This window comes from Aspergillus clavatus, genomic scaffold (assembly GCF_000002715.2).
Source record: "Aspergillus clavatus NRRL 1 1099423829800 genomic scaffold, whole genome shotgun sequence".
NCBI classification, from domain to species: Eukaryota; Fungi; Ascomycota; class Eurotiomycetes; order Eurotiales; family Aspergillaceae; genus Aspergillus; species Aspergillus clavatus.
In genome coordinates, this window is record NW_001517099.1 from 1799181 (window position 1) to 1823288 (window position 24108).

Genomic DNA, 24108 nt, shown 5'->3' on the forward strand with positions numbered 1-24108 from the left:
GGAAGAAGAACGTGAGGCACAGTCGTCGAAATGGGCTTGATGATGAAGATGATAGAGAATCCGCAGCAAGCCATGTCTCTTGTCTCCCTGTCTTTCATTACTACTATCTGTTTGATCAACTGCTTTGCCTCTCCTCTTCTGCCTGACTTCCCATACATCGAAACCCTCTCAGGACAACGTGTTAGAGAGAGTCAAGAGGAATGACCTGTTGTTTCATCGAGCATCTTATCGGGACAATGGTCACGTAGCTCAAAGAGTACAAAAATACAGATAACGAAACATTGGCTCACTTTTGATACGAGGTGCTTCATAGATGGGGGAGTATACCCGCCTCATAGGACAATGACGTCATATACTATCTTGCGAACTACAACAATGGAAGAAAGTAGTGAAGATTGTAGAAAGGAGCAGAAAGCAATCCTATATCTTCCCTTCTCGATAGGGTATCAGCATCGCGTTAATACATGAATTTGGGATGTACATATTGTAACATCAACAGCGGACAGACAGTCAAAAAGATGAAGAACACAACTCCCAGATATGATGCGAAGTCCGGTCAAGACAAAATCATGATGTTTCCCAGAAACATGAGTAGTCAGCTGCAAAACTCCAAAGACACCGGAAGGGGGCGCAGGCCATCCATGCATGCCGTGCGGTAATGAACTCCGGAACCGGAGAACAGTCGTAGAGAGAAAAACAGACAGAGAGACAAAGAGCAAGGACGAACCCAACGCCAATCGCAAAAGCCGAGACAAAAGAACACTGGGGGAAAAAATGCACTACTGGTACTCAGCCAGCTTCTGCGACACCAAGTCGAGAACCGCCTGCTGCACCTGCTCGCGCGGGCCGTCGGCGTTGACGGTCAGCGCATCCCACTCTCCCTGCGGTTCCTCGAGGGCCTGCAGCTGCGACTGAACCATGCCGCTCTTCATGTAGTGGGACTCGCGCTGCGTGACGCGCTGGATCAGGACGTCCTCGGCCAGCTTGAGGTAGACGAAGTGGATCTGCACAGAGGGGGTGCCGTAGGCGGCGACGCGCATGACATCGCGGTATTTCTGCTTGAGGGCGGAGCAGGCGACGACGACGCCCGAGGGAGGGTGGTAGTTGTTGGCTTGGGATGGGGAGAGGGCGTCGATGGCGGCCTTGCGGAGCGAGATCAGCCAGTCCCAGCGGTCCTCGTCTGTCAAGGGGATGCCATTGCCCATTTTCTCGCGGTTGGATTGTGAGTGAAACTATTTGGGGTTTTGTTGATTTTAATTCTCATGCAACAATTCCAACTTTTCCCCAGCCTTGGGGTATTTTCTGATTGTACTTACATCGTCTCCCTCCAGAAACGGCAGTCCCAGCTTCTTTTCAAGAGCCCTGCCTATGGTACTCTTCCCGCAGCCCGCGGGCCCAGTAACGATCCAGATATGCTGGATATCCTCTGCCTTGGAGGTATCTGCCCGCATTGCGACAGCTTTGTGGTGACTCAGAGAGGATTTGGTGACTGCTGTGCGGGAGGCATCTACCGCCGCTTTGGCATTTAAAGGCGGCTGAGGCCTTTCCCCGGCGGAGAGCATGGCGGATGGAGGATGAGAAAATCGACGGTGGGATCACAAGAAGAAAGTCTAGCACAATGGCACTGGCCGCAGTGCAACGGGTATGACGCCGGAGTGATACACGGAAAAGGTGAGAGTTGCCGGATGGTTCAACCCGTCTTTGTGAGGTGTGGTTTCCGAAATGTTTACTACCAAGAGCAATGGCAGAAGTAGTTGGAGGAAGTATAAAGAGACGCTCTGGGAAGCTTGGACCGGAGTGGTATGCACAAGGCTGGGTAATTGTAGTAGAGGATGAAGAGATCTTCGATGCAGCAGATTTCTTGAGTATGAGAAAGAAAAAGAGACGAGGGAAATCAATGGCTAAATATTCACCAGAGGAAAAAGGGCAGCGCGCAGCGGATCTTTAGAGTCTTTAAGTATGAAACCTGTCGGACGCCGATGAGGGATTCAAATAATTAATTTCTTTTTAAAATATTCGCAATTCTTGAGCATCATGCAGACGTAACAGGGATTCTGCCTGTAATTGATACAGGTAGAACAAATTCTAGATACAGGCAGGAAGACCAGTAGGCAGTAAATGCGACTCCATCGCTGAGGCAAATAATGTGCAGGTTGAAAGTGCAATACAGCCGAGTGGGGAAAGGCTAATGATGGGAAAAACAGTGAATAATACCTTACAGAGTACCTAGTACTTTTTGACAAGTGGGGGACGGGCAGTTTCGAGAAGAAAGGGGGTCCGGCGGTTTGGTCATTAGTGGGAGATCGATCTTGTTAGTAGCGGACAGTACTCCATAGTACGTATTCTCATTTCTCAGCATGTTGACTGTGGAGCAGACTGACAATATCCAAGAAACAAAAGACAGCGACACTCAGCATTGGGAAATCGGAAACATTATTACAATGTTTGGTTGATCTTGTTAGGATCAATTGCAATATTGAAACAGACGCCCTTGTACTTTTGCGGGTGACTAGGTCAAAGGTACGTATTTTGCATGTCATCCCATCTCGAGCTGAATGATTCCATGATGTCACGAGCGCAGAAGAAAGTTCTCCTGGCACTCTTTTTGCACCAGGGATCCGGGTCTGATACAGCGTACAGGCAATAATACTGCATTACAATACAGATCCATCCGCAACCCCCACACTATGCCCAATATGGTATTGAGTCACATATTCCACATACGCGAGATGTCCAGGTTCTCTGTTATTTTCATTTCATACGTCTCTCTCAATTAGATTAAGGACGGAGGGTTCAGATCCCTAGGATTATTAAGGTCAGGTCCCGAGGCCAAATATGGGCTGTTTTCTGCGGGCCACTATGGGATGATCTTCGTTGACTATATCAAGACCGCTTCCGTCTCTGAACTCGAAAGTCATGGGGGTCGGTGGATTGGGGGGTTTGGGGGTCTCTATGTCTACTCATCGAACACCCCCACGCATTTTTTCGGCCTTCTGAAACTGTTTCCCTATACTCCGTACAAGGCTATAAAAGGGAAGGAAGGGGCAATCTATCTAATGATCATAGAAAAAAATCACTGATGAATGGTGATCAACTGTTGAGTTTGTCGCTTGCTTCCCTGTGTTGAACTATGACTGGACTTCATGTCGATCTGCCAGTGTTTGATCTCGTGGACAAAGGTTGGGCTGCCAGGGCCAACAATAGTAATGGGATTCGAGCACAGAGGCTGAGAATGGTGTGATACTGCAAGCACAGGTACTTTTGCAAGCCAGCCTCGGCGTCTAGTCGACCATATGGTAGTGGGCAAACATCTTTCAAGCAAGGATGACTATCTATCACCTATCACCCTCCTCAATGTGAACCAGCTGCTACGCGGTAGACCGCCTTTTCTCTAGGATTCAGTCAACTATCAAATTGGAACAGTTGACTCGTATAATCTGCAATCCTCACCGCTCAAGCGATTGATATTGGATCTTGTGGCTTGCAGGGGGACGTGGCTCAATCCGGGGAAACCCGTCAACATGCATGCACACAATTCGCTGGGGAATTCTGCAAGTTTGACAAGTCAGTCGACTTTCCGTTTATCCAAACTTTATTGTGAGTTCGCAGGGGTCAGTTTTCCACGGCACGTCCAGGTTCTGGAAAAGGATTACGGAATTGAACTTCCAGCTGCCTCGTTCAAGTGTTGTGACGAGGAGACATCGGATTTCTGCCCAAGTCCGCTTCTTCAATCCTTCGACGATACTCGAAACATGATAGCGTCAAAGGGCAGCTGGACTCTGCACTTCTGCCGCTCCAGAGGGCGAGATTAAAGGAGGTTTTTTTGCGGAAGAATCCATCAAGGATCATCGCCATTCTTTCTGGAAAATAGACATGAATGGTTAGTTCAGGGCAGTGCTCAAAGTCACAAGGGCATGATTTATCTGATATTGTCAATCTCAATCGAACTTAGATATATAGACACAATTGCAATACAACATGTTTGACACAGTGTAATTTTCTAAATTATAGTGAGAATGTGAAGTTGTTCTATGCCATAGTAACATATCTTAAGTGTTTGATTAATTTTATCAACTAGACACAGACATATTGTCACTTCAGCAGCAATATGCTCCTCAGATATAATCTCTGAGAATGACAGCAGCATAACAAGAACAAAAGTCGCAGGCTACTCACAAACAAACTCACTTTCTCAATTAATAGAATTAAGGAGTTATTCATTCTATACAAAAGGTGTCTGGTTGTTTGTTTGTAGCCCAACTATGACGCGGATGTATTACATAAGCGCCACATGCCAGCTAACCGCCAGGCAGTCGTTGCATCGCCGTTGGTGCTTGAGCTTGACATCCCCAGATCGAAGCTTGAGCGGAGCCCAGCGGCAGGGCCATTATTTAATATCATCCGATTTGATTGAAAGAGCTTGACGTGTGCACTGAGGTCCAATCGAGTTTAGCCCATCCTGCGTCCTGGTTCACCTTCCAAACCACTTATCTCCTGCGATGACTTCCCTATTCTTCTCCACTCCGGTCGACATCGACGTCGTCCTCGAGGACAGCGATGAACGTCAGACAGTTGATGTCAAACTCGATAAGGGCCGCCGTGAGCGAGTCCCTCTCTACATGGACGGAGAGTCGGTCAAGGGTGCGGTCACGGTCAGACCTAAGGATGGGAAGCGGTTAGAGCACACAGGCATCAAGGTGCAGTTTATTGGCACTATCGGTATGCGAAAGCCTGTCGCCTCCTACTGGCCGTGGTGTTTTGCCTATGGCATTGTGCGCGCGCTGCATGGCTGGTTACACCCCAAACTGACCGAATATCGTCTGATCAGAGATGTTCTACGACCGAGGCAACCACTACGAATTTCTATCACTGGTGCAGGAACTTGCAGCCCCCGGAGAGTTACTACACCCGCAAACCTTTCCTTTCAACTTCAAGAACGTCGAGAAGCAGTACGAGTCGTACAATGGTATCAATGTGAAGTTGCGGTACTTTGTCCGTGTGACGGTCTCGAGACGGATGGCGGATGTGATCCGTGAGAAGGACCTCTGGGTTTACTCGTATCGCATGCCCCCGGAAACCAACAGTCCAATCAAGATGGATGTTGGTATCGAAGACTGTTTGCATATCGAGTTCGAATACTCGAAATCGAAATACCACCTAAAGGATGTCATCGTCGGACGGATCTATTTCCTGCTTGTGCGGCTGAAGATCAAACATATGGAGCTATCCATCATTCGACGCGAAACGACGGGATCTCCCCCAAACCAATATAATGAGAGCGAGACGTTGGTGCGATTTGAGGTCGGTTGCCCACACCTGTCTGCCGTGATCCATTTATACAAAGAATGTTTGCTTACATTGACCTTCTGACAGATCATGGATGGCTCTCCTTCGCGAGGTAAGCTACTACTACACACCCCGTCCTTTCACGTCGCCCACTTACCAGTGAAAGACGGTAGAAGAATGGGAGAGAATAGCTACTGACCATAACCAGGCGAAACCATCCCTATTCGTTTGTTCCTCGGAGGTTTTGACTTGACCCCTACTTTCCGTGATGTCAACAAGAAATACTCAACACGATACTATCTGAGCCTGGTGCTAATTGACGAAGGTAAGCAGACCCTTGCGCACGCGGCTAAGTGTATTGCGAATGCCCATTTCTTCCATCAAGAACCCGCAGCCCCCGGGCCCATGGATATGGACCCCATGGACCACAGTCTAGCTACTATCAGTGCAAAAGCCTTGTTTGCTGCCTGCATTAGTACCTGAATTCCTTCCCCTGCCTAACAAAGAATACACCCCACGACATCCCACTCGAGACAGTTCAATAGCCGATCGGCCTATGATCCCACCTCGGACCATTTACGGTGGCTATTCGGGCCGGCTGACCTGAGATTTGTTTCCGACACCCAAAATTCCCCCACGCTAAACCATTCTTGGATGTGGTTTCGCGTGGCGGCCCCACCACCCCCCGGTTTTCATCCCGTTCTGTTTTGAAAACACTCCATTTTTGCATTCTCCATCGGTTTACACAGCGTACTGACTCCATTCTCTACTTGCGTCTAGATGCCCGTCGGTACTTCAAGCAATCCGAGATCACACTCTACCGTCAAGCTCCCGAGATTGCGGCAACGCCCCAAATAGCTCAACAGCAACAGATCCAACAGCAGCAGCTCCTCCTGCAGCAGCAACAGCAGCAGCCACTGCCGGAAGGTTCAGCCACGGCTGGGCCTGGACGGGAGACCTATCGCAGCCAGACAGTCTCGGCTCCTGCGGCCTAAGCCGTAGGCTGCTCTTCTATCGCATGAACACTTGTTTTGATTCTCTTGTCCTCGTTATCACACTTGTCAAATTAGGCATTCCTCCTACGACGTACATATACCCTCTCTGAACTCTGTATCTGTACCTTTACGTCTTATGTAAACCAATAAACCATCTTGTCATGAATGCGGTTGCGCACTCAGAATCCCAATATTGTTTACGAAGTAGTCTCTTGGTTATGTACCATAGCACTTGTAAAACAAAGCTCTCTATTCCGTACCAAATGCTAGTTGGTCTATGCAATAGGAAATGCAGGGGATTACAGGTGAGCGCAAATTCTCCAAATACTCCCCCCTAGAAAGTTAGTCGTGGTTACCGAGCTGGTCCAACACTGCCCCGAGAGCCCGAAGAACTTCCCCATCATCCTTTTCCTTTCCGGCTACTTGCACCGCTTTCACGACGAGGGGGTATATCCATTCCAAATGCCTTTTGTGATGCTCATTGCCTGCCACGTCCGATCCTTTCGCTGGTAGAGCCAAGGTCCTGATCACCGGCGGGTCAGGGATAGCAGTGGGTTCGCTCTGCAGGCTGACCATCCCGCGCAGGAGATGCAGGAGCACCTTGCGCGCAGGAGTGGGCTGCGGCATCAGTCCGCGGAGAGGCTGATCTGCAATGTATGCTTTCAGGGACACGGCGCAGCGGAGGATGAGATACGGGGAGATGGCGCGTGAGAGCAAGATACGAGCAGCTGCAGAATCGCCGCCGCTTGCTTTTTTAGGCTGAGAACTGTCGTTGCTGTGTGAGATTGTGGACTGTGGAGGAGCTGCTGCCAGCTCGAACAGTGTGTCAATTAGGACATACGCCAATCTCGCGCGCCGAGTTGGTGCAGGGTCAAATGTCCTCCCTGGCCTGATATCGTATAGATCCTGCAGCGGTTCATTCTCTGAATACTTGACAGGACGGCCCAGACGCTGCTGTTGATATATAAAGGAGGAGTGGAGAACCGTACGCGCAAAGTCACGCCGAATACTGTCTGGGATGATTAATGCTCCGAGGGAGGGAATAATGATGAGCTTGAGTTTGCGGAAGGCATCAATGTCAAAGGATTCGTCACTGTAGATCTTTGTACTTGATACTGGGAGTGTCCAATAGCCTCTTGCTGAGACAATGCCATTCGCAATATCCACCACACATTTCCAGAAGTGGGATACCTCTGACGGATCAGATTCATCGTAGTGCTTTTCGACGTACGGGACTGCCACATTCAGGATATCCAATGCTGCTGTTGTCGATTGTTGCCATAGACTGGGATCCCGATCTTTGCCTGGCCACTCATATCTCTGTACTATCGGGTTTCCAAGGTGCTCGAGTGCCGAAGCCAAGGAACCATTAGAGAAGATATCTTCTTTGATCCCATACTCGGCTATATACCAGCGCAGGAGCTCCAATGCGCTTTTTGAGAAGGCAACAAAAGTTGGCTGCCTTGGGTCGGACTCGGGGGACCATTTTGTCAACGCAGAATCGACGAAATCCGCAAGACAAATAAGTATTTTGGGCTGTGCTTTGGGTTTGTCTGAACACAGAAGTTTCATGCAGTCGATGATCATTGCTTGAAGACTTGAAGGACGATCGATATCCGGAGAGTACCGTGGAATGATAGAATTCCAAGCCAGAAGACGCATATGCTCAAGGATGCTATCAATCTGACTGCTTTCAAACTCGTCTTTGTAAAGACGATAGAGCTGCTGGAACGCCTGCAAGTATGCTGATGCTGCATCTTGATTAGGCGTTTCCAGATCAAGCATGTTCTCTCCGTTGGCAGGATGGCCATTAACCCACAACGACCACGTACAGCGTAGCGCCTCCTTGCTTATGTCACTGGGGGACTGGACGCGAAGAAGAATGCTCGAGAAACTTGAGAATACAGCTTCGCTTATGCTCAAGATACCGGAACCGGCAAGTTTGTGGAAAAATCCCACGAGTCGTTCCCAGGAACGATCAAATTCATCATCCTTCACAATAGCTTCAAAAAATGTTGTGATAAGATCGGATGAGCCCTTGATCATTACTACTGCTGTTTCCACCCATGATTTGAGCTCATCGAACTCCTTGTTATCTTTGGCTGTTTGGAATATTGCAAGTTCAGCTTCGATCTCTTCAATCATCCGGAACAAGACCCTATTAAGGCATAGTCGCCATGCCTTCGGCGACAGTTGCTGCCCATAGGCGTCAAAAATCCTCAAAAGCGTGTGAACCGCACAATTTCGGATTTCTAGCCTGCTGTCCCTTGTGAGGTCTACGATCCTCAGCAGGAGCAATAGCCATAGGGCGTTCCGAGAGACTGAAAGGTCATCGCTTTTGGCCAGGGCTGAGAGTGTCTCTTCACTGACTGAGGAATCCACATGTGATTCAATGGAGAATCGTTCGATTTGGCCTTGCAGAAAGTCTGATACATTCCAGAAGGATGACGTTGTAGTCAACGATATATTAAAGTCTTGCTGCTGTTGAGCGAACCGGGAAAGAGAGTCCACAAGATCCAAACGGCAGGGCGGGGGCAGTAAAGCAATAAAATCGGAGGCCACCACTTGAAGCGATCTGTATGCCACACGAACAAGGCGAGGTGATCCCACCGATAGGCGCGATCCAGGCTCCCTCGGTGTTGCTTGTATCTTACCTTCGCCATTTGCGCCGTTTCCAAAAATGCTAGAGATCAGATTGAAGACTAACGCCCATCCATCCGTAAAAGTCTCTGCGTACTGCTCGAGAATACTCTTCAACGTCTCCAAACTTTGCTCATGTATCTCGGCCACAGATGAAGAAGGTGATCCTGGCACGCAAGCGTTTGCCTTGTATAGTGTCTTGACCTGCGTATTGAGAGTTTCAAGATTTCTGACATGGCGCGCATTCCGAATCGAGTCATCGATATTGCCCCCGTTCTTCATAGTCTGGAAGATAGCGTAGCTGAGCAACCCATTTGCTCGGAGCCGAAGTTTCTGATTGATATCCGGGTTTGCTGCAATTGCAATCAACCTCTCGGTCAGAAACTGCCAAGCATCACGATCACTTTCAGCCAGCGATGAAAATCTCTCAAGGTTCGCCTCAGTTAACTCATTCGCTTTTCCAAGGACAAATTTTAGGTCTTCATCTTTCATTCTGGACTTCTCTACGACAAGAGGCACAAGGCGGTTGGTTCTGCGCGTCCGACCAACGTGTCGCTGAGTTTGTGCGATTTCAGAGTTTCCGGACGCCTTCTCGCTCGATTTATCTTCAGCCACTTCCGCATTCACCCCAGAGAGATCAAGAAGAGCAACCAGGAGACTCTGGAACGACTCGGTGGGATAGTCCCCAGTGCTCTCGAGCATTTTCGCAGAGGCTGTTTGGACGGCCGAGATCTCAGCCCCAAGGTTAGCTTTTTGTACATCGACTGACGGCTCTCCTACATTAGTGGCGGAGGTATGTGGCTTGCTTGAAGCCATGCCAATGAGTAAGTCTGCATCCTGGAGTGTCCCAAGTATAATTGACCAGGCCGGCTGGTCTAGAGTCGAGCCAAGAGCAATTCCGAGATTCAGGAGAGCACGGAGGCATAAGAGGTTTCTTGTACTCAGTGACAAAAAGGTGGCCTCTCCGTTGGCGTTTATCCCATCGGTAGCGAATGGGGATCCAACAAGGGATACAGCGCTACCTTTTCTTTTCTCATCCAGGGTAGGTCTTTGATCCGGGGTAGACAAAGTGGACGCCCCCACAGGCTTGACGCCGCCCATATCTGCTGGCATGGCAGCTTTTCCTAAAGTCGTCAGGAAGGCATCCCGCGGAACAGACAGTCTCAAAAGACCGGCAACATGAGTTAGTTTCTGAAAAGACCGGACTAAGTTATGATAAAATTCCTCGTCTAATGAGGCGTATAGAAAGGTGGAGCAGGTTGCGAGAACAGCAGGCCAGCAATTTTCGATAATTCCGGCGCAGGTCCTTATCGCAGATATCTGGGGGTGCGACTCTAGACCCAGGGGATTCAAAGGCACGGTAGATTTCTTGCTGGTCGACCGTTGGGGAGACTTCCCAGAATCTGCCCTTTCGAGAGCCGGAATAGGTGTAGTAGGAGCAGCCTTTTGATCTGGACTTGCAATCCTACTTCTCCTTTTTGGTTTGATATCAGGGACAGTTAGGGGAAGGATGAACTTTGCAAGTCCCTCAGCAAAAGTACTGATGCAGTTGAGAACCAAGCTATAAATGTACGTTTCCGGAGGTGATGGCGGGTCAGACTTGTCCAACAATTCGATATAAGGCGTGCGAATCACACTCCACTGGATGCTGATTCCTGGCGCATTGGTTTCGGGGGACGGGCCCGTCGCCCCAATGACACCCGCAACCCCACCGGCCTCGAGAGTTATCTGTTCTTCTGTGATGGACCGTGAATGTTCAGCTCGCATGGGTACTGTTGACCGGCTACTAACACCGATCAAGGACGGCCTCTCGGAGACCAGGCGAACGAGCGAAGCCATATGGTCTTTTAGGATATTTTTTCTGCTGTCTTCTCCATCATACAAGGAGTAAACCAGTCTGACCAAGCCTGGCTCAGCGTAGAGCCCTCTAAAGATCTCCATACAGAGAACTCTTTTCCATGGCGAAGTTCCATCAGGCTCAAGAAGATGGGTTAGCAGCCCAAGAGCCATTTCGCACTCCGCTGTCAATAGAGACATGTGCCGCTTGAGTAGGATAAGAAGTATGCGCGCGACTCGCACTGTGAGCGCAAAAGTGTGCCTCTCAGATAGGTATCTTACGGTCATAGGCATTAGCCGGGTTCGCAAGATATGGGTAAGCTCTGGATGGCCGATAAACAGGCGGCCGCTGTTGATCAGAACGCTTTCAATCAGCTCCAAGGTGAATGTTTGCGAAAGTGACTTGATATGCAGGAATTGGAGTTGTTCGCCATCTACGAGCCGACACAAATCATCCAGGACCTTCAAAGAATGTAAGCTAATTACGAACGCCTCCAAACCAGGATTCTGCTTACTCGCAACGCATCGTATGCAGATAGACCGATATTTACGGAGCTTCCTTCAATCTTTACTGCGACTCGTGGCTTAGACTCGTCAAGGGTTTCTGGGGACATGTCAGAATCACGACGACTGAGTCAGTCAATGGGAAGGTACTTACTGTCCTCGTCGGCGACTCGTTCAAATGTCGAAACTACGAGTTGCTGTAGTGTGGCCGCTGCCGTGCTCGAAACAGCCAACGTTTTGCTTGCCTGCAGTGTGGCACATATCTCCAATGTACTCGCAAGCAGCTCACCACCCAAGTCATTGGAATAATGCTGTAAAAGTGAAGGCAGAGACTGCAGGATCTTGAGTTGAACATCCAAATCTTGGAGGCGGTTAGAGAATTCCCATCTGGCCAGTCAAGTTTACGTACTCAAACTAGTCGTTTCTCTCAGTCCTCCCAGCACATCTTTCAATCTGCTGGACGGCAATGAACGGGAGGCCACGAGTCTCTGCAAGCAGACAACCCCAATTCCAGAAAGCTTTGCATGTCGACTATGGCAGGCTAGAATAAATGGATCGACAAACTTAGGTTTGCGCACGAGGTCTCTTAGGGGTTCAGTAAATCCTCCAAGCAGCACGAAAAGAAGGATAATGATATCGCGAGACACCCACCGGCTGAGATTTGTGCCTCCGAAGTCGAAGGCAATGCCTTTAAGTCATTAAGGGATTCCTCAGCGGCCTAGGCCTTCAGTCAGTCTCCTGTATTCTGAGCTTCCTTCGCCAACGGAATACAAACATTTCGCAGGTCTGAATTCTTTCTCCTGGACTCCTGAATGAGATTCAGAAGCTCCGTCTGCAGAAACTGTGAGGACATTTCCAACTAGGGCGTCAGGCCATAACATGTCCGATGCCACCAGTTCGAGGAAAGTCTCCTAGACGGGTAACTAGCAATCAGGCTGTAGAAGGTGTAACTGCATATATCTTCCGAAGATTTGAAAACTGATTATGATGATGTCGGCCAGAAATGAGACTCAGCATATAAGCCTACCATGACACGCATAGATCTGAAGCCACAATAGTGCAAAACAACCAAAGCGATCTAGAGCTTGAGCCAAAACAATGCAGCCATCACTGCAATGATATTCCCAAAGTAGGTGGCTTCTCCCGGGAATGCCAAGATAACAGTGGAGATAGGCGCCCCACGTGATAGAAGTAGCTATTCTTATCGTCACGTGAGGTGATGCTTAGAAAGTCAAGACTGGGACTCCTCAGGCACTCAGGCTAACCCAAGGCAGTAGTACAGCCCAAAAGTGCCCCTCTTCCTTGCTCTGCGATAAGACCGAATAATTTCAATCCCACCACTGCTTCTTCCAGCACACAACCTGATTTTCTCTGGTCGTATAGAGCTTTCAGGATGTCGGCAAAGGTTCCTAGAAACTTTAGGCTTCTCGAGGAGCTCGAGAAGGGAGAGAAAGGCTTAGGAGCAGGTGAGCATGCGACCAGTCGATGATGACGCACCACCCCGCTAATAATTGTGCTGTTCAGAGGCATGTTCGTATGGTTTGGCAGATGGTGAGGATATGATGATGAGCAATTGGAATGGGACCATTCTGGGGCCCCCTCATGTCAGTATTCTCTTCAGATCGACTGGTCAAACCATACGACCGGCTGACATGGAACTATAACAGAGCGTCCATGAGAACCGGATATACAGTGTCCAAATCCATTGCGGTCCCGACTACCCTGATAACCCCCCAACCATCCAGTTTATCTCCCGAGTCAATATCCCATGTGTGGACCAGAAGACCGGCAAGGTATGAGTTTTGGCTCTTTTTGTCAATATTGAGATGACACCGTCTTATTCTCGCACAGGTCGATCCCGCCAAGCTGCCCTGCCTGGCTCAGTGGAAGCGCGAGTACACTATGGAGACCATTCTCCTTGAGATCCGAAGGCAAGTATTGTATTCCTCTATTAATTCTCTAGAACGAGGCTAACATTCAGTCATTTAGATACATGGCCTTGCCACAACACAAGAAGCTCCCTCAACCCCCGGAAGGAACCAACTTCTGAGTCTAATGCATTGTACATGGATCGGAAATTGAACATCGGAGTAACAGGTCTGTCTTCATGTTAGGTTTATTTCCTTGCTACATTGGGTTTTAGAGCGTGTATAGTCATTGCATAACGACAGGCATTGGCGTAGCTTCGTTCAGAGTCTACCCATTTCCAAACAATATATTTGATAGCAACTTAGCGTTTACTAGCTTATATTGGCGGGCTGGTTTAGAAACATGCTGCGTCGATGGGTGTATCTCCTGTCAAGTCAATATCTGTCCTTTGGATCAGTTGCCTGTGTAGTGGTAATCAGGCTCTGGCATTGGGTGCAGATCCGGAATTGTGAGCAGATGATCGGTCGAGACCAGCCGTTTCAATCAATAGTGCAAGCAAGCTCGAATAGAGCAATGCGAAAGTCCAAACATTTGCCTCGTACTATCTAAAGAAACTGTACAAACACCGGAGCATCCGACGATCTCCAGATTATGAAGCCGTTATCATCACGTGATATTTCTGTATGCTGCATGGTCTGGAACCTTGAGAAGGAAACGATCAAGGAGCTTGGTACACCCTGTTGGAAGCAGACATATCAAGATATGCATCGAATCATTGTTCCGAAGCAGTCGAGTACTCATAGGTTTGCTTGTAAGTTTGATCAAGTATTCCGTCAGATATTGCGGCCCATATCGTGATTTTCACTAAATAGTCCATCTTCTGCTAGGTCTGGCACTTTATCGAGCACTCCTTCGACAATGTAGCAGATTACCAGAAAAATTCTCAGAGCTTCGGTCCACCAGGTCGCTGTTACAACAGAAATTCCAAAAATACAAAAATATTCAGAGTCCTTCGCAAACGATAAATGCCCTGAAAGCCGGATATGAGGTACTTGCCCCATCCCGTATGTGGTTCATGCGAATGCTAATGGTCTGGTGGTCTATTTTACCAGGCTTTAGATCTATTGCATTCGGCGTCTCATGGCAATACTCAGGATGCACATCGCATTACGAAACTCTTATCGGAGAGCCAATCAGTTAAGAAGCAAATGGTTGCAGAACATAGCAGACTGACGGCCGCGTGTGCTCCGAAGGTTTTGTCCAAGAAAACGCAAAGAAGGGAAGAATCAAAACAATTTCAGGAGATGACTGCCCGAAAGCACCCAGATGCCACCCCTATTCTCTCCCGGCCTCGACCGGAAGTGAATGGGAAACGTCATATACCTGTTCTTGTCAGCGCTCGTGGAGTTCCATTCCTCCGCATCAAAAAGCCCCAGCCTAAGAATCTAAGTGGAGTCATTCGTACGAAACTCGATAAACGATGGCGTCGTATTGAGCGCCGTGAAAGGTTAGGATTGGATCTGCTATTTGCCAAAGATGAGGATCACTGGGATCAATTGACTCTTGGCCGGCCCGAAACGGAGACATGGACTCAGGAGGTGAAGAATGCCTTGGATGAAGTGAACATGAACATTCACGAATCAGACAAAAAGAACATGGAACTTGCAGAGGCAATGTGGCAAGTTGTACTTGCTGAACGCAAATTGGCCGCAGAAGAGGAGCAGCAGAGATCGGTTCAAACATGAAGGTTGACACCAAGGGGACATCTCTTTGACCCCGATAGCAATGTTCTTACGGGTCGTATTGCAATATTGAGCAAATTATTTGTTCAATGTTGCCCCTGAACAAAAGGCCTGTCGATACGAGAGATCTATCTCTCAACTCGTTTGCCAGGAGGTCAACCGACGTCCATCCTGTTATCCGGGAAACCTACCTATGAGCGTCCCTCAACATCCCCTGAATGGTAGAAAGCCGTGCAGATGATGACTTTGGACACAGCCGACTCATATTGCAGGGGAGGCCTGGTACACGCTCGTTTTCCACCTTTGACTGATCGTTTCATCTGTGTCGAACATGATTTCGCTGCACCTCAAGCTCAAAAAGGTGTCAGCTCCGGTAGACTGGTTACTCCTGCGGAATCAGCCATTATTGCAGAATTCGCAGAATAATTGGCTTGTATGTTCATACATCAACTGGATGTTTCAGCTATTTTGCTCAGCCTCGAGCATAACAGGTGAACTGGGCGAGTAACGAGCGGCATACACCTTTCATGACTCTCCAGACTTCAGAAGGTTAATAAAAGTGCAAACCAATTGGCTTTCGGCGCACCCAAGCAAATGTATTTTCTTCTGAATATGTACAGATATCTATTGGTCTGAGACTCATCCAATTCATAACAGCGCTGTGGAAAGTTTAGGATGTGGAATCTCATAGATAAAATCGAAACGCTTGTTTATGCAGCAATTTTCATCTTCTCCACAGCAGCTGGAATAGCATCCTCATCATCCTCGTCATAGTCAACTTTCCCGGCCAAACCTCTCTCCCATAATTGTCTGCCAGTCAGCTTCTTCTCTTCTTTGGCCGTTATCTTTTTGAATTTCTTTTCCTCCGCCTCTTTCTCTTCTCGCTCCTTCTGCTCCCGCCCCTCCATTTCTTTCCTGAATTTCTCCCGCCACTCCATGAAAGTCTGCGGTGTCACAGCCGTGCCCTGGAACTTTCGGTTCTCCTCCTCTTCCGCTTTGGCAGCTTCCATCTCTTTCTCAGCCTGAACAGCGTTCGCACGCTCTGACATGAGTAGCTCAGCGCTGTCCTTGAGCGTACTGACCAGAGTAAAAACCATTGCCATGCCTAAATTCTCCTCGATAGTCGGCTGCAGAGCTTCAAGCAGTCGTTCACGGTCTTCCTGGATGTCGAGGCGGGGGTGTTTGGGCGCATTCGGCGGGGCCGAGATATCTAGATCTGGAGCAACATCTGGGTATTCTGGCGGGTATGATACCTGAAGGATCAGGACAGGTTGCTCAGCGTCCTCCTCTTGCACATCATTCTCGGGTGTGTCCAATGTGATTGATATCCGGTATGAGGTGTCGGATACGTCTGAGAACAAGATACCATCGTCAGCGGACGAGTCCCACTAGTAATGCGATCGCGCAAAATAAAGATCAAAGGGCCTAACCTGTGATTTCATCGGGGAAAATCGAATCAAGTACTTCGCGCTCCTCAATCTGTTCTTCGCGACCCATGTTGCTTGAACTGTGCCGCCTGTATGGAGAGGTAATCCTAATGCACTGTAAAAACCGAAGGCACGATCACCGATGCTAGTTCTGATCGCAATAACTGGTTAAATTGAATGACGGTGTATATAATCGAAGCTTTAAGCTTACAAGACGTATCCCTCACTGATGTTTTCGACCTTTGAGCGCACAGGCATGCCCATAGACGAACTTGCGGTCCCGCATGCAAACCAAGCAAACAGATAAGAAGACAACCAAAATTATTTGATCCAAAAGAGGGAATTTCAATGCTACTCCACCTGCTTGATAGAACCAGGAAGATCCCAGTTTCTAGAAAACCGGGCTGATCATCTCTATAAAAGCTTTTCTTCGAGACAATTTAGCTCCCTTTATATCCAGGTCTCACATCCCAGAGTACGTTTGACTCGATTCAGCTTAAGACAAACATGGGCAAATCCAGACCTCACACGAAGAAAGCTTCGAAGTCGCGCGAAAAGTCCGTTCTCAAACCTGGCGGTTCAGTGTCGAAACAAAAGATGAACGAAGATCCGTCGAAACTCCTGGAGCAAGCAATTATACTTCTTCAGACCGGACAAGCAGATGCAGCACTTGCGACTGCTCAGCAAGCATTTAATGCCGCGCCCGCCAACTCCCCAACCCAACTATCAGCCTTGAACACAATTGGAGATATTTACGTTGAACTCGGCGATATCAATGCGGCGAGAGAGTGTTTCCTACGGGCGGTTGAACGGGACCCGAATGGCACAATACCTGAATCTCAGGGCGGTGGCGCCGAGAAGTTCTTATGGCTTGCTCAATTGAGTGAAGCTGGAGGAAAGGACAGTGTTGGATGGTTTGAAAAAGGTGTATCAGCCCTCAGGGCTATCATCCAACAGCTGGAGGAGAAAAAAGACCCTCAAGCCGTTGCCGATCTTGAGGAGAAGAAGAAGAAACTGGCGAACGCCCTCTGCGGCGTTGCTGAAATCTACATGACCGATCTCTCGTAAGTGGAAAAACATTGAACCCAAAGCAATTGCGCTAACAGTTCGTAGCTGGGAGGAAGATGCCGAGACTCGATGCGAGTCCCTCATTACAGAAGCTCTCCTAGTCGATCCGCAAGGACCTGAAGTACTACAAACTCTTGCCTCCATCAGGATATCTCAGTTGCGAACCGAAGATGCTCAGGCTGCTCTTTCGCGGAGTTTGGAGTTATGGAAAGACTTGCCTCCCGAAGACACGAAGGTCCCGGATTTCGCAACTCGTATCAGTCTCGCGCGTCTCTTGATGGAAGTATCGATGGAGCTGGAAGCACTTGAAGTTCTAGAACGTCTGATCCTCGAGGATGATCAGAGTGTGGAGGCATGGTATCTCGGCGGCTGGTGTCTCTTTCTTCTCGCCGAGAAGGGACAGGCACCAAAAGATGCCGAGGCAGAGACCGTGGCCGGATCACAACGGGAAGCTTCTCTTGTGGCCAGTCGCGAATGGTTGAGGCAAAGTTTGACACTCTACGACCTTGTTCAATATGAAGACGAACGGCTCAAGGAGCATGCGCTGGAGCTGGTCGACAATATGAACAAAGAAATAGGCGAGGATATGGAAGACGACAGCAATGCCGAGGATGGTGAGGAAGGAGAAGAGGGCTGGGATGAGGACATTGAAGAAGGGTCAGACGATGACCATGAGATGGCGGATTCATAAAAGTTATATAGCCGTCGTACTATGTTTGATGATCATCTGTCATGATACCAATAGAAACGATTCCACCAATCTAATGACAAGAAAAGCATTTTGCCATTTAAATACTCTCATTCCAATTCTGTGCCGTTTGACCTTAGGCTCTTAGTTTGCAATATAATATCGACAAGATCATAAGAAGCAGCTGGTGACCATCTGGTTGTCCAGTGACCATCTCTTATCTTGTTCCTTTGTCACTTATCGGCGTCGGAGCCGGATTAAGTCGGCTCCGACCGCTTTCCCCAGAGATGCGCAGAACCAAATTTGTCGCAACGATCGACTTCGCGTGGCAAACAGCTCAATGTGAGTGAGGAGTCATTATAGAGGTAGCTGGAAGTGTCCAATCCTTTGCTTAGGATGGACCTGGTATCAGCGCCCGGCGGGGAGAGCTCGTCGTTGAAGAACCCGGTGGTTGAAATGGAAGCCGTTGATATGGCTGCCACAAACCCGGCAGGCACCATCAAAGCGGAGAATACAACTGCAGTGCAGTGCGAAGTGTCTGTTTCTGAGTATGAGACTGATAGCGACTCAGGGGAAGAATGGGAAACACAATCTCTGTATGAGGATGCTATCCAAATCTTGAAGGATGAGCAACTTCGTGAGGGTGGTAAGCACTTCTATATGCGCCTATCTGTCCAGTTGTGACTTGTGATGACTCAACTAACTCTGATTCTGTAGTACCGAATGCCTGCACCCTGGAGGAAGCCGTGGCCTTTCGAGAACGACTTCATGAAATCGGCAAGGCTGCGTTCGTTGAAGAGACAATTGGGCGTGATACAGTCACTGCGAAGAAGTTGTGTACTGCATTTGGGATCATGCCACCGGCTTTCCTTGAAGGTGCTCCCGACGAGGCTTATCATCCCCTACTGGCAATCGCGATATCTCGAGAGTTCTCAAGGCGCCCAAAACTTCCTCAATACAACACAATCGACGATGCGGTCAAATTACTGAAAGAATCGAAGAACATCGTTGTGTTAACAGGCGCTGGTGTGAGTATTGTCAAGACAAGCTATTGTTGGTTTATATGAAAACTGACAGGTCTCGGACAGATCTCTACGAGTCTCGGAATACCCGATTTCCGTTCGAAAGATACTGGACTCTATTCACAATTGGAGCATTTGGGATTGAGCGATCCTCAGGAGGTGTTCGACATTCACATCTTTCGCGAAGATCCGAGCATCTTTTTCTCAGTCGCGAAAGACATCCTACCAACCGAGAAGAAGTACTCGCCGACACATGCCTTCATTCGTCTTCTGCAAGATAAAGAGAAATTATTGACCAATTATACTCAAAACATCGATAACATCGAGGCTAATGCGGGCATCCACTCGGACAAGATTCTGCAGTGTCATGGCTCGTTTGCGACAGCGACATGTGTCAAATGCCACCACAAAGTTACTGGTCAAGAGATCTTCGAGGACATCAAGCAAGGCAATATTCCTGAATGTGTCGCCTGTAAAGAAAGACTTGACGAGGATTTATTGAAACCACAGGGACTCAAACGGAAACGCCTGTCCAACGGGGCGCAGAAAAGCAGGAAGAATGACCTTGGGGATAGTTCTGATGACGAAGACTACGAGATTCCCACTCCTGGGGTCATGAAGGTTAGTGAGACACTGTTTCTGAATGCCTGTTGACGATCGTTTGTTGATATATCTTCCAGCCTGATATCACCTTTTTTGGCGAGGATTTGCCTGACGAATTCGGTCGTCGTCTACTTCATCACGATCGTGATAAAGTGGACTTAGTCATTGTTATTGGTACCTCACTAAAGGTCGCCCCTGTGGCTGAAGTCCCTGGTGTGCTGCCACGCCATATACCTCAAATTTATATCTCTCGTACTGTAAGTTTTTCTTTTTTTCTTCTGCGCACAATCTGTATCTTGGAAACTAGCTAACTTTTCAGCCTGTAACGCATACATGCTTCGACATTGATCTGTTAGGTGATTGCGATGTGGTTGTCTCAGAGCTCTGTCGACGAGCGGGTTGGGGCTTGAAGCACGACATGATCCCGCCAGATGAGAAGGTTGAGATCACTCCTGTTGAAGGATATGATTCACGACATTTGTTCAAGGTTGTTGGTGCATAATGGTGGAGTTTGGTTGTCTTTTGCTCTGTCTATGTGTTCAGGGCCGGTGTATATTGTTTATGGGATTCAAGCGGACTGGGAATGTTTTAGCAATATCCTTTTTTCTTTTATCTTCTCTTTTTGTTATTGATTTTAGTGAAGGCTGCAACTTTCATGGACATGCTTGTTGGACTATCATTATGATTGTATTTGCTGGATCTCTACTAGAGACATGTGGCTTCGAGACAACAATTGCTTTACCCAAGATATCAGTACTTCCTTACTTTTTTTTTTCTGAGTGAGATATATGCTTCTTGATATACGTGCATAGATGATTGACGCTGGAATATAAAGATTAATTTTTGAGTTGATTCATTTCTCTTCCGCCTGGTTTTGTACCATAATAATGTTGGGAGCAAGAAAAAAGTTATCTCAACCCATCCAGTAATAAGCATTTATAGTGCACCACATCAGCCAGCCCTGACCAGATACTCTCCAGTTCGTTGGGCCATATGATCACTGGAATTCACATAAGAGTATCACAGCTTACTCTGAGAAGCCGCAATTCGGCCTCCTGGTATTGCGATGGAGTACTTGATCCGCTTCGCACAAGTGCACGAAAGCTTCCGACAGCCGGAGATCCAGGCATTGGCTGCTTTGAAAGGAATCGATCTGGAAATTCTGTCTTATAATGAATTTGTATGTGATATGTCTAATCTTGCATTGTTTTCGTTGAGAAAGACATGTTTCTTCATTCATGAGCCCTCATTGGAGGGGCTTCAATCGAATTTTTTCTACCCCCGCCTTCACTCGCAGTCTACTATAGAATCACACATAAATCACTTACTAACATTGAATATAGTCACCATATTGCCTCGTTAAGCTGAAGAATGAAGAGACCGCGCGAGACCTCATCTCTCGCAGTATCCTAGCCAAGGATATCTTTGAGCTTTGGGGCCAAGGCACCAACTACGATGAAGTCCATGAGGAAGTACGCAGGCGGACCCAGCACCGCTGGAACGACTACAAAGAGGTATCGTTCCGATTCACGATCGAAAGCTTTGCTGGGAAGCGGAGTAACGAAGTGAAACGGGACATCATCCAATCCTTCGCCTACCTTGACTTCCAGGGCCCTATCCGGATGAAGAATCCGGATGAGGATTTCTGGGTCTTGGAGGAATACGTTTCGGATGTCGCAGTCTCAAAAACAGCACCTTCGCCTGGCTCAGCACAACCGGTTGAACCACAGCATCCGCAGAAAATCTACTTCGGACGCTGGGTTGCCAATAGTAGCCGGGACGTTGTCAACAAGTACGACCTGAAGAAGCGACGATATATCAGCACAACATCGATGGATGCAGAATTGAGTCTCGTGACGGCGAACATGGCTCATGCTGCCCCTGGTAAACTATTCTTCGACCCGTTTGTGGGGACAGGAAGTTTCTGTGTTACTGCGGCACATTTTGGAGCCTTGACCCTTGGGTCAGACATTGACGGGCGTAGCTTTCGCGGCAAAGAAATGGATAAGGGCAAACCGATGGGAGTGCTCTCGAACTTTCAACAGTATGGTACTATGGGCAAGTTCATGGATGTTTTCACATCCGACCTCACAAACACGCCTCTGCGTTCCAGCCAGTTCCTGGATGGCATCGTCTGCGACCCGCCTTATGGTGTGCGAGAAGGACTTCGAGTATTAGGCACTCGCGACGGGCGTGGAAAAGAGGAGCTCTTGATAAACGGAGTTCCTGCTCATTAGTAAGTTTGCTCGACCAACCCATTGTGGCCTCATTCTCTTTCCCCCTAACAGGTTATACAGTCTCCCTGGCTACATAGCACCTAAGAAGCCGTACGGTTTCGAGGCAATGCTGAATGACATCCTTGAATTTGCCTCCCGCAGCCTAGTCACTAATGGTCGACTGGCTATGTGGATGCCTACATCCAGCGATGAGGAAGGGGAGTTGGCCATTCCGATGCATCCAAACCTGGAGGTCCTGAGCATCTCTGTTCAGCCATTCAACAACTGTAAGTCCGCCAGTTTAATATCCATATACTAGCGTCAGGACTGAATTATAATTTCAGGGTCTCGCCGGCTCATCACATACCGGAGACTTCCAGAGGGAGAGACCTCAGATGTGTCCTTGGGACGACGAAAAGGGGATGCTGAAGGTGTTTATGCAGATGATCTGAACGCATTCAGGAGAAAGGTGCATTTATCTCTCCTAACAGATTTTTATGGGAAATCCATGGCTGACAGCAACATAGTATTTCAAGAAGAACCCAAACACGAAGACCACATCCGGTACAAATGATAATGTATCGCAATGAATGACAACCCAAAATAGACTATGGAACCAGAAACAAGCATGCATTTGCCAGTGAAACACACTGCATCAGTAATGAAGTAATCATCAACATACTTAAATTTTCCAGATGGGAAAGGTATCATAGAACCAACAAAAAAAAAACACAGGATATAACTGCCCATAGTTAAAAGGAATCATCCTACAGCTTCCCCTTCGTCCTCTGGTAGCGCACACACGCAGAATCCACGTCTAAATCCACCCGTTCCCTCTCTCTTACACGCCAAACTTCGCTAGCCAACTCCTCCCTCAGCGCTTTAGCCAGAGTCTCCCCTTCCTCATCGTCTAGCTCATCCCTCTGCCCGCGTCCAAACATGACGAAACTCATCTTGGCCGCGGTGGGTGCCGCATCCAACGGAGGGCGGGGAATCACATGGAAGTGGACGTGAGGCACTTGCTGTGCTGCCCCGATGCCTATTTCATGAATATCTTAGCCCGAATCTGCACTCAGAAGCAACGGCATACGTACCGTTATTCTGCACCACGTTCCAGCTCCAGTCCGACTCCTGGTCTGTGCCAAAGATGGTCTTCATTACAACTCGTGAGATGACAGGCAGCCACTGGCCGATCTGCAGGGATATACTATAGTTAAAGGTCCGAAAGAGGATAAAAAGGGGGGAAGAGCAGAAGAAAGAAACACAAGACTTACCTCCCGGCTAACCTCTACACCCATATCTCCCAACTTCTCGTAATGATCTCTCGTAACGACTAAAACATGGCCCCTAGTCAAGGGCATAATATCTAAGAATGCTAAAACGGACGTAGTCGACAGGACTAGATGCGCATGCGTCTCCTGTGTAGTATCTGTCGAGAAAACGGCTCCACCTGTGATTTCCTGCTTGTGCTGAGAAAACGTCAACGGTGGAATTGGAGGATACGCTGCTGCAATTCGGCAGAAAGGACATGAGGCAGATGGCAGCATGTCGGTCATCTTGGTCTTTCTATGTATCAAAGACTCGTTAGATGGGGTCGATGATGTGTGGATAGATTTAGTTGGAGTACCTGTCTTTCTCAAAGTGCAGAAGGCTATCTGCCTAGAAGCATGGTCGACTATACAATTGGAGAATAAGGAAATTCTACAGGCATCAAAATCGTATGATATGCCCAGGCATGACAGCACATGCACGATTCATTCCTCTGATTCAGGGACAGACGATGTTCGTCCTGAGGTTTGTGCGGAGTAGAGCGAACGGGATACTCATCAGGAACCTCGGCTCAAGCTCTCTTTCCAACTGTTCATATCTTTTACTTACAAGATATCCCAAGTCCAAACGCGCTTCTAATAATATAGTCAAGAATCATGGTTCTCGTCATCCTCAGAATATAAAGCTGGAATTTCTAAATGTGAAAGATTATTGGTACTCACTCTCGCTGCTTGATCATAACTATCTCTCGAAGAGCAAAGGAGAAGAAAAGGGAAGCTTAGAGAGAAAAGAGATGAAAGGCTCGCAACCAGAGAAAGCGAGTCCAGAGAAGAAATAAGAACGAAAGAGAAAGGCAGCCTCTCCTCCCAGATAGTCCTTGCAACAGGATTTTGCCCCATCATAAACTCTGCCTTGCGTTGGCAGCAGCAGCATGTAGACCGTC

The 24108-nt window shown here is 48.3% G+C and overlaps 10 protein-coding genes across 10 annotated transcripts, besides 1 other annotated feature; 6 read left to right on the plus strand and 4 right to left on the minus strand.

Moving 5' to 3' along the window:
• Positions 1-779: 779 nt before the first annotated feature.
• ACLA_051060 (gluconokinase) lies at positions 780-1562 on the minus strand (the record flags this gene model as incomplete). The annotated part of the gene is made up of 2 exons (XM_001272059.1): positions 780-1232; positions 1317-1562. 2 exons carry the CDS (start codon positions 1560-1562, stop codon positions 780-782), a joined length of 699 nt encoding a protein of 232 aa, XP_001272060.1.
• Positions 1563-4499: 2937 nt separating this feature from the next.
• Positions 4500-6281, plus strand: ACLA_051070 (vacuolar protein sorting-associated protein 26; the record flags this gene model as incomplete). Its single annotated transcript, XM_001272060.1, has 5 exons — positions 4500-4719; positions 4829-5301; positions 5374-5398; positions 5495-5611; positions 6067-6281. 5 exons carry the CDS (start codon positions 4500-4502, stop codon positions 6279-6281), a joined length of 1050 nt encoding a protein of 349 aa, XP_001272061.1.
• Positions 6147-6201: a microsatellite.
• A 342-nt stretch (positions 6282-6623) lies between the features above and the next one.
• Positions 6624-12114, minus strand: ACLA_051080 (putative endosomal peripheral membrane protein (Mon2); the record flags this gene model as incomplete). Its single annotated transcript, XM_001272061.1, has 6 exons — positions 6624-11235; positions 11280-11361; positions 11416-11622; positions 11671-11846; positions 11909-11979; positions 12037-12114. The coding sequence occupies 6 exons, from the start codon at positions 12112-12114 to the stop codon at positions 6624-6626; spliced, it is 5226 nt and encodes a 1741-aa protein (XP_001272062.1).
• A 540-nt stretch (positions 12115-12654) lies between these two features.
• Positions 12655-13311, plus strand: ACLA_051090 (E2 ubiquitin-conjugating protein MMS2; the record flags this gene model as incomplete). The annotated part of the gene is made up of 5 exons (XM_001272062.1): positions 12655-12727; positions 12786-12865; positions 12929-13054; positions 13113-13201; positions 13251-13311. 5 exons carry the CDS (start codon positions 12655-12657, stop codon positions 13309-13311), a joined length of 429 nt encoding a protein of 142 aa, XP_001272063.1.
• Positions 13312-13892: 581 nt separating this feature from the next.
• ACLA_051100 (LYR motif-containing protein) lies at positions 13893-14875 on the plus strand (the record flags this gene model as incomplete). The annotated part of the gene is made up of 3 exons (XM_001272063.1): positions 13893-13941; positions 14003-14178; positions 14243-14875. The coding sequence occupies 3 exons, from the start codon at positions 13893-13895 to the stop codon at positions 14873-14875; spliced, it is 858 nt and encodes a 285-aa protein (XP_001272064.1).
• Positions 14876-15582: 707 nt separating this feature from the next.
• On the minus strand, positions 15583-16369 carry ACLA_051110 (RWD domain-containing protein; the record flags this gene model as incomplete). Its single annotated transcript, XM_001272064.1, has 2 exons — positions 15583-16223; positions 16303-16369. The coding sequence occupies 2 exons, from the start codon at positions 16367-16369 to the stop codon at positions 15583-15585; spliced, it is 708 nt and encodes a 235-aa protein (XP_001272065.1).
• A 437-nt stretch (positions 16370-16806) lies between these two features.
• ACLA_051120 (ACL4 family protein) lies at positions 16807-18058 on the plus strand (the record flags this gene model as incomplete). The annotated part of the gene is made up of 2 exons (XM_001272065.1): positions 16807-17363; positions 17413-18058. 2 exons carry the CDS (start codon positions 16807-16809, stop codon positions 18056-18058), a joined length of 1203 nt encoding a protein of 400 aa, XP_001272066.1.
• A 393-nt stretch (positions 18059-18451) lies between these two features.
• On the plus strand, positions 18452-20182 carry ACLA_051130 (putative histone deacetylase SIR2; the record flags this gene model as incomplete). The annotated part of the gene is made up of 5 exons (XM_001272066.1): positions 18452-18701; positions 18773-19083; positions 19144-19698; positions 19758-19937; positions 20000-20182. 5 exons carry the CDS (start codon positions 18452-18454, stop codon positions 20180-20182), a joined length of 1479 nt encoding a protein of 492 aa, XP_001272067.1.
• A 564-nt stretch (positions 20183-20746) lies between these two features.
• Positions 20747-22470, plus strand: ACLA_051140 (tRNA (guanine-N2-)-methyltransferase; the record flags this gene model as incomplete). The annotated part of the gene is made up of 4 exons (XM_001272067.1): positions 20747-20860; positions 21024-21916; positions 21978-22183; positions 22241-22470. The coding sequence occupies 4 exons, from the start codon at positions 20747-20749 to the stop codon at positions 22468-22470; spliced, it is 1443 nt and encodes a 480-aa protein (XP_001272068.1).
• Positions 22471-22663: 193 nt separating this feature from the next.
• Positions 22664-23452, minus strand: ACLA_051150 (HIT family protein; the record flags this gene model as incomplete). The annotated part of the gene is made up of 3 exons (XM_001272068.1): positions 22664-22935; positions 22991-23081; positions 23171-23452. The coding sequence occupies 3 exons, from the start codon at positions 23450-23452 to the stop codon at positions 22664-22666; spliced, it is 645 nt and encodes a 214-aa protein (XP_001272069.1).
• Between the last annotated feature and the right edge of the window lie 656 nt (positions 23453-24108).